This window comes from Crocuta crocuta, unplaced genomic scaffold (assembly GCF_008692635.1).
Source record: "Crocuta crocuta isolate KB4526 unplaced genomic scaffold, BGI_CrCroc_1.0 scaffold234, whole genome shotgun sequence".
Classification (NCBI taxonomy): domain Eukaryota; kingdom Metazoa; phylum Chordata; class Mammalia; order Carnivora; family Hyaenidae; genus Crocuta; species Crocuta crocuta.
Genome location: NW_027529647.1, coordinates 3,321,103 through 3,329,611, shown reverse-complemented (window position 1 = coordinate 3,329,611; position 8,509 = coordinate 3,321,103). Strand labels below are relative to the sequence as shown.

General features: G+C 65.7%; 1 protein-coding gene across 1 annotated transcript in view; it reads right to left on the bottom strand.

The window, feature by feature from the left end:
- Nucleotides 1-1,170: 1,170 nt before the first annotated feature.
- CLCN7 (chloride voltage-gated channel 7) overlaps nucleotides 1,171-8,509 on the bottom strand; it is a 23,916-nt gene continuing 16,577 nt past the window's right edge. The window contains exons 15-24 of the mRNA XM_077762662.1: nucleotides 8,085-8,178; nucleotides 6,217-6,386; nucleotides 5,230-5,281; nucleotides 4,857-4,984; nucleotides 4,611-4,696; nucleotides 4,224-4,353; nucleotides 3,708-3,767; nucleotides 3,452-3,628; nucleotides 2,981-3,061; nucleotides 1,171-2,720 (exon numbers count right to left, since the gene is read on the bottom strand). Of these exons, the coding sequence (XP_077618788.1) occupies nucleotides 2,634-2,720; nucleotides 2,981-3,061; nucleotides 3,452-3,628; nucleotides 3,708-3,767; nucleotides 4,224-4,353; nucleotides 4,611-4,696; nucleotides 4,857-4,984; nucleotides 5,230-5,281; nucleotides 6,217-6,386; nucleotides 8,085-8,178 (1,065 nt within the window). The 3' untranslated portion in view covers nucleotides 1,171-2,633. The remainder of the gene's footprint in view (nucleotides 2,721-2,980; nucleotides 3,062-3,451; nucleotides 3,629-3,707; nucleotides 3,768-4,223; nucleotides 4,354-4,610; nucleotides 4,697-4,856; nucleotides 4,985-5,229; nucleotides 5,282-6,216; nucleotides 6,387-8,084; nucleotides 8,179-8,509) is intronic.

The window sequence follows — 8,509 nt, the reverse complement described above, 5'->3', positions numbered from 1 at the left end:
CCCCCCCCCCCCCCACGGGGCTCCACACCGGCTCACCACTGCTCTAGCTGCTTCCAGCGCGTGGGGGAGTCCTGCTCAGGCACGGTCGTGGTGGATGCCAGGCGGCTGGACTCATACCTCTCGGAGATCTCCTCCAGACTCAAGAGCCCGGGGCTGGGCAGCCCCTCCTCCAGGGAGAGCTCCAGGTCCCCCAGGGTGATGGTGCTCGTCTGAGACGGGGGCGAAGCCCCAGAAGAGGGGTCGCTAGCAGCCAGCTCTCCAAGAAGGTGCGCTTTGGGCCAGTGAAGACTCTGGTGCAGCTTAGAACAGGGACTCAAATCCCTGTCCACGGAGCTCAGGGTCCACTGAGCTCACCTCCACCCGCCCCGCTGAGGCACCCAGCCCAGCCCCGGGAGGGCTCAGCTCTCGCTGCCCCACAGCAGGGAGCTCGAGCTCAGAGACACCCAGACCCCTGCCTGAGGATACACAGCACTAAGTGGCAGGAACAGGACAGTGCTCTGCCTGCCCAGCTCCAGAGAGAGGCCCCAGGCAGTGAGGCGGCTTGAGGGGTCAGGGATTCGTGCCGTCCTGGGTGGCCCACATTCCCATCCTCCTGGCTCAGCCCCCGATGGTGCCACGCTCACCCAACACAGCTTCACCACTGAGTAGCCACTCAGAGGCCCCGGGCCTCACCCCCCACGGCGCCCAGAACGGGGCACCAGGGCAGCTGGATGGCGGCAGGGGAGGTCTGGGGGAGCACCTGCCCTCACATCTCTCCTTCAGAAACAATACTAGGGTAGGCAGACCTGCAGAGCGGCAAGGGCTCTTCCGGAACCATCTTCCCTCACCGGAACCGTGGGACTTCAAGGCCCAACTGCCAGTGGAACCCGGGCCCTCAACTCTCCTGGCGAGGCCCTCCCAACTGCCTGGTCCGGGAAGACCCGAGGGGGCACCATTCAGCCAGCCTGGACAGGGACTGGCCGCTGGCCTGTGGGCCAGGAGCAGGAGACCCCAGCGGGCCCGGGTGGGAGGGGCAGGCAGGGCCATCTCGGGCCAGCTGCTGAGCAGCAGGCACCCAGGACAGAACAGGCGGAGGCATGCCGCCGGAGCAGGAAGGGGTGCGGGCTGCGGGCTGCTCGCCGCCTCCAGGTTCCTCGCGGCCACAGCAAGAAAGCAGACAGACAGATGCGGTGTTTCCATAGTGCACTTTATTTCATCCCACGTGGGGAAGGCGCAGCCCCTTCAACGTGTCATCAACGCAGACCACGACGTGCACGCTTTGCCACGCGAGGTCCTCCCAGCCCGGCTCGGCGCTCCCCTGCCTGGTCACCCAAGCCCACCCACGAAGAGCACGAGGCGGATGCTCTCAATTCAGCCCCTTGTCCGAGGACCCTTCCAAAGCTGCCATGGCAGGGCCCCGCCTGTGACCACACCACCCCCCTCACGGCCCAGAGCGGCGTCCAGACAAAGGCCCCGGGGCAGGAAACTGCCACACTGGCTGCGCGGCCATCCGGTGGCCGGTGCCAGCACACCCCGTAGGCGCGGGCCGGCCACAACTGCTTCTTCACGTGTGGGTTTCTGCGTCTTTCCCTCCTCCCTCCCCGAGGGGTCCCTGCACTGCACGTCCAGGAGGTCCCACCCGAGACGCCCCCACGCAGGGGTCCTGCAAGCCCCCCAGTGCTGGGCCGTGGCTCGTGCTGGGCAGGAACGAGGAGGCCGGCTGTGGCTGGGAGGGTACGATTCCTTTATTTCTCCCTCTCAAGGCCCCCGCACTCACCCCGCTGCGTCCCCCAGGGGGCTCCCACCAAGAAGAGACAAGCCTTCTGAGGCCCCGCTCCCTTGAAAGGGCCCAGAACCAAGGTGAATTGCCCCCCGCCCCATCCCCAGCTACCACAATGTCACCCATGTCACCTAGTCTCAAGCAGGCCCCAGGAACACACGACACCAGATCTGCCCCATCTAGGCTGGGAGGAGCACAGCATCCCGGCTCTGGGCTCACCCACCCATCCCCGAGCCCACCCACCCCAGGCCTGGAGCACAAGCCCCGATCCAGGGTCCGCAGAGGCTGTGGGAGCCCCCATGCGCTCCGAGAGCCTCTCTCAGTGCCGTGCGCTCCGGTGACAGCTGTGGATCTGGACCGCAGCTCGGGGTGACAGAGGCGTTTGCCCCGTGGATGTTCTCAGCTTTCTCTCTGGCCGAGACCCCAGAGGGGCCACGTGGTGAGTGTGGCAGAAGAACTGAACTCTCTCCAGAGCCGGCTACAGGGTCCGCGGCCTGGGGCCCCCGCCTCCAGGCGTCCAGCTGGGGACTCTGCCAGACAGGGTCCAGTGCCCAGGCCCATCACCTCATCGTCACAGAACGAGCCAAAGGGACAGGGCCACGGGTCTCTGTAGCAGCCGCGCGTCACCCGGGCCCCAGCTGGTGACGCACAGCGTGGTCCTTCTGGGCCGGCCCGCAGGGGGGGCGGACGGCGCACAAGCAGCAGATGGCCCTGCCCTGAGGGCCGGCAGCACTGGGACCCACGGGGCCCGGCTCGCTCACGCTCTCACAGGCGCACAAACACAGACACACACGCGTCCCGAGGAATGGGGGGGACGCTGGGTCCACTGTTGACCCGGGGAGTGAGGTAGGGGCCCCTGAGAGGGACCGAGGCCTCACGTCTGGGCCAGGGAGAGCTCCTCAAGACCCCCCTTCCCGAGCCGGTACCTGGCTAGGTCTTTCCTGGTCACCAGTCCAACCACCTGTGGAAGCAAAACCACGTCAGTGACACTGGTGACCCTGTACCTCTGGGGAAGCCACTGTCCCACGTGCCGGGGGCCAGTGCAGTGGGGGGACCCCAGAATCGGGCATGTGGCCAGTCTGGGTCCCGAGCCTGGAGTCCCCCCGAGAGCTGAGAGCACCTGCCCACCCGTGAGCGGGGCAGGCAGGTCAGGAGGCGAAGGGCGAGCCTGGCACCCGGGCCCGGCGCAGGGCCCGCTCGGCCGGCGTCCCCGCCGCTTACCTGGTTGCAGTTGTCTACCACCACCAGGTGCCTGAGGCCCAGCGCGCGGAACAGCTTGAAGACCCGAGGGAGGGATGCTTCCTGCACGGGGAGGTGGGGCCTCAGTGGACTGCCAGCTCCGCCCACCCGGGAAGAGGCTGGCTGGGGGCTCCCCCTGCACATCCGCCCCCCAAGATGTGTCCTGGGGACGCCCGGGGGCTCAGTCAGTCGAGCGCCCAACTCTTGATTTCAGCTTGGGTCACGATCTCACGGGTCGTGGGTTTGAGCCCCGTATCGGGCTCTGCTCGGACAGTGCAGGGCCTGCTTGGGATTCTCTCTCTACGCCCTTCCCTCGCTCGCTCTCTCTCTACTCTTCCTCCACTTGCGTGCTCGGGGTCACGCTCTCTCCCAAGATAAACGTAAAAAAAAAAAAAATGAGACAAGGATGAACTCTGAGCGGCTCTGCGCTGGCCGCGGCCGCCGGGCAGGCACCTGGGGCACCGTGTAGGGCGAAGGGTTCATGAACTCCGAGAGGTCCATGGTACACTCGCGCTCGTCCTGGGACACGTGGATGGACTGGATTGGGGGGAAGCGCGGGTACGCGTCCCGGAAGTCCTTGAGCCGAAGCCGCCGCCGCACCAGGCCCATGCTGGAGCGCTCCACGAACACCTGCGGGCGGGGGCGGCGGTCAGCACGCGGTGCCCGGCGGCGCGCCCCGCCCCCGCTGCCCCAGGCGCCCGGCGGCCACCTTGTGCTTCAGGAGGACGATCAGCTGGGAGCGCAGGATCAAGCCTTGGAGCCGGGCCGGCTGCAGAGAAGAGGCCCGTGTGTGGGTGAGGCCCGGGCCCCAAGCCCCTTCCTGCCCTGCTCAGCGGCCCTGTGGCGACCCTCAGAGGCGGACACCGCCCCGCCGCAGGCATCTCGCCACTCTGCAGGCTCCCGGGAGCGGCCCCGGGGCGCCCACGGGAACAGGCGACAAGAAGTGCACCGCGGCCCGGAAGCCCCGGCTGCTCCTGACGGGTCACCCCCACAGCTGTTCAGCCGACGGGGAGGTCAGGGTGGGAGCCCGAGACACGCGCACAGACCGTCCCCCTCGGCCTGGTGACTCCGTTCCGTCGCAGCCAGCAGGGCGGAGCCTGCAGTGCCCGGGCGGCATCTCCACCCCGGTGGCGCCTCCCCACGCACACCTGTGGCAAGGAACGTGGCCTCCAGGAGGCGGCCCAGGAGCCACAGGCCGTGTGGCTGTGCGGGATGCCCTGGGTACCTGGCTGTCATCGGCTAACTCCACGACGGGGAAGCCGTTGTGGTTGGAGGCCGTGTTGCTGAGGACGTCCACGATGACGCCCACCTTCTCCCGCCTCCGCAGGCAGATGACGGGTGTGCTCATCACCTCCCTGGGGAAGAGCGGCTGCTGAGGCCTCGCGCAACCAACCGCGGGGCCAAGGGGAGCGTCCACTCGCTCTTCACACGGGAGCGGACGCTCTGAAGGCAGGCCGCTGCCGGCCGTGCAAGACCGGGGACCAGGGGCACCCAGATCCCCAGTAGCTTCCCTGGGAGCGCCAGCCTGGGGCCGGCTGCCCAGACAGAGCCGCCCAGGCACTTGGACACGGGCCCTCCCAAACCGCCGGGAGTGTCCACAGCGCCAGCGTACCTGGCAGTGAGCGAGTGTGAGGTGACAGGGGCCTCCCAGTGCAGGAAGGGCACGCTCTGCAGCTGGATGTGCATGTCATACAGGCCCTGAGGACGAGCAGGCTGCTGGGGTAGGGGCTCCGCCAGCCCCTCCCTCCCCCTCTGCTGCACACCACCCCCCCCCGGGCTCGGGCTCCCGGCCAGCGGCACGGGGGGCCCACAGAGCAAGGGGAAGGACGCCAGACAGGCCTCTTCCCACGAGCCACACCTCGATGAAGACGTCCCCCACGATCTTGGCGGTCATCAGAACCAGCATGATGGGGAAGCCATATGTCACGTTGCTGGTGGCCTCCATCATGATGACAGTCAGGCTGAGTGTCATCCTCACGATTCCACCTGTCCGGAGATCGAGGGTAGTGTCCAGCCTCTGTGGCCACATGGCCTCCCCCACCTGCCCGTCCCGCCCATCCGTGTTCTCTGTGCATGCCGGCACCCCCCACCCCCTGCCACCATTCACCCTCATGGGGTGGGGACCGTGACCCCGTACACTGAAACGGAGGTAACTCCTGCCCTTCACTGCTCCAAGGGGAAGACGCTCCCCCCCCTCATCTTGTGATGCCCAAGTGGAGGCCAGGACTCACCCAGCTGGGCAGCCGCTCCCATCAGGGCATATTTGCCAGGGTCCGCCCAGATCTGTGGGGACGACAGAGGAGGGTCAGGGGGCAGCAACCCCCTACTCAAACCTGCGGAGACGCGTGACCCCACCAGAGGCCACTGGGCCCAACGACTGACTCCAATCCTAGAAAAAAACCTACAATTTACAGACACGTGTACAAAGCGGTCTGCAGTAGCACCCAGGGGGACCGAAGCCTGGAAGTACCCTGGGGGCGCCCTGCTCGGGGCGCCCGGGTGACCTAGGCTGTCTGCACACAACGGACAACTCAGCAGCTACGAAAGGGACCCCTCTGGTGTGTGTAAGAGTGAGGGCGGCGCCCAGCCGCATGCAGCGGGCGGACTGCACCGCGAGGGGGCAGAGAACCCAGCACATGCACAGCACGGAGGACACAGGTGATGCCACACGGCGTGAGACTCCACTCAGGAAACACCAAGGACACGTGGGTGTGCCGACGTGGGGGGCAGTGGCTGCCCAGGGGCACAGGTCTCCTGGGGTGAGGGAGGTCGCGTGGCCCTTGACAGCGGTGGCTCGTACATGAGCCCACGAACACGCCATCGAATGCTGAACGGCAGGCTTCCAAGGCCGGGGTGGAGGGGGGGCTGGTGGCATGTGACACGCAGGGCCTGGGACAGGGAGCAGCGGGGGAGGGAGACACTCCCTGCCCTTCTCACGGTTCTTAAAGCCCCACGTGACTAAAATGAGAAAAAAACCCACAAAAAAACGAAACCCAAGTTCCCAAAGGCCGGGCACATGTGCCTCGGTCACGTCGTCCAGCGCCTGTCCTCTAACGGGGAACGCCGAGCCCCCGCCCCCGATGCGTGTCTGTGCAGCGCACCTTCCGGCGGCCACGCCGACAGCGCGGGTCAGACGCCAGCAGCCGGGAGCCTGCAGGCCGAGCGGAAGGACCAGGGGCCGTGGCGCCGCTTCCCCTGCGCTGGGAGCGCACACTCACCGCGGCCCCGGTGAGGTAGGACAGGGAGATCCCGAAGAGCCGGCCCCAGGCGGCCCCGATGAGCAGGGACGGGATGAAGACGCCGGCAGACACCGTGAGCCCGTAGGTCCAGCAGGCCAGGAAGAAGTAGACCAGGGTGAAGAGACCCAGCGTCATGGGGTTGTAGGAGCCTAGGGGAGACGGGGCTGGCCAGGGCCTGCTGCGTGGGCTCGCCCAGAGCGCCTCCTGCGCACGTCCCCGGCCCCCAGAAGTCTCCCCATTCTCAGGGGCCAGAGCGTGGATCTTGGAGGCCCAGTCCTCAGAGGCAGGAATGAGGGCCACCTGGCGGGCGGGGCCCGGGGCCACCAGCACGACCATCATCCGAGGCCAAGGGCAGGTGGCTGCGAAGGGCCGTGTGCAAACAGCTGGCACCACAGTCGAGACCACCGGGTGTCGGGGGAGGGAGGCCCAGCAGACGACTTCCAGATGCCGGAAGTACCGAAGCCTGGAGACCACTGACCCGGGAGCCTGGGGCCACCCGTGTAAGGTTTTCTGTTAAATTGTGGGGATTTCTGGGACACACGCACAGAACCGTAAAAACTAGAACGTTCTCAGCAAACTTGTGTGTGACAGGAAACAATCAGGGATGACCTGAAAGATGCCCAAACAGAAAACGGGAAACGATGGCATAGACCAGCAGCACGGCTTCCACGGGCGCGTACAGCAAGCGCTCTCACGGGCCTGTGTGCTGCGTGCAGAGCGGTCTGTGTTCAGAACCTTTTTTAAGTTAAAAATGCGTGTGATTTGAGGGACGCCTGGGTGGCTTAGTCGGTTAAGCATATGACTTTGGCTCAGGTCATGATCTCATGATTGGTGGGTTCGAGCCCTGCATCGGGCTCGGTGCTGACAGCTCAGAGCCTGGAGCCTGTTTTGGATTCTGTGTCTCCCTTGCTCTCCACCCCTCCCCCGCTCATACTCTCTTGAAAGAAATAAACGTCAAAAAAAACTGCATGTGGCTGGGGGACCCAGCTGGCTCAGGAGGAGCCAGGACTCGATCTCAGGGTTGATTTTTTTTTGTTTGCTTTTGACATTTTATTTATTTCTGAGAGAGAGAGAAACTGTGTGAGCAGGGGAGGGTCAGAGAGAGAGGGAGACAGAATCTGAAGCAGCTCCAGGTTCTGAGCTGTCAGCACAGAGCCTGATGTGGGGCTCGAACCCACAAACTGCGAGGTCATGACCTGAGCCCACGTTGGACGCTTAACCGACTGAGCCACCCAGGTGCCCCTCGATCTTGGGATTGTGAGGTGGAGACCCATGCTGGGTGCAGAGACTACTTTTAAAATAATAAGACCTTAGGGTGCTTGGGTGGCTCAGTCCGTTGGGCATCCGACTTTGGTTCAGGGCATAATCTCACCGTTCATGGGTTCGAGCCCCCGTCCAGCTCTGTGCTGATGGCTCGGAGCCTGGCGCTGCTTCGGATTCTGTGTCTGCCTCTCCCCTACTCACACGCTGTCTCTTTGTTGCTCTCAAAAATAAAGATTAAAAAAATAATAACAAGATCCTAGAACACAGAACTGCACACGGCTGAGTGAGGCTGGGCCCCAGCGCTGGCCACCAGGCTTGGGGAGAGGCCTGTGCGAGCAGGGCCCGTGAGGAAAACACCCTGGGGACGGGAATCATGACCGTCGTGACCCACAAGGGCAGCCCCGGCAGCCGCCCTACACGAAGGGAAGAGGCCTAGCCGAACTCCTACACGCCAGCGTGCCCACCCCTGCGGCAAGGGTGGTGACCTCTGCCCTTGGGGCCCGGCTGGCCAGGCCAGAAGATGACACCCAGGCCCCGGGCCCGGCGACGGCGGGTCAGTCGGAGAGCAGGTGGGAGGCACACACCTGGAGGGTCGTGGAAAAGGCTGACCACGCTCTTCTCGGGGGTGTTGAAGAAGGCCGCGGCCATGGAGTTGTACTCGCCGTCTGCACAGAAGAGCTGTGAGGGTGGAAGACGGACGGGCCGGTGGGCCCACCACCTGAGGGCCGGGGCGGGGAGGGGCGGGCAGGACGCAAAGAGCCAGGCCCAGGGACAGCCAGGGCTCCAGAGGCAGGTGCAGCCTGCAGGGGCCAAGTCCCGAGGACACAGCACGCGAGGACTCCGGGCACACCTGAGCTCGCTCCCAGGCCTCAGGTGGGAGGCCACCTGTGTCCTGCTGCCCACGGGTCCGGGCGCCCCGGGTGGGCACAGCTGTGGTTCCCAGAGGCCCCACCCGTGGCGGGAGCCGGCTCGGGTGGCCAGACCTACGCCTGGGACACGTGCTCCTATG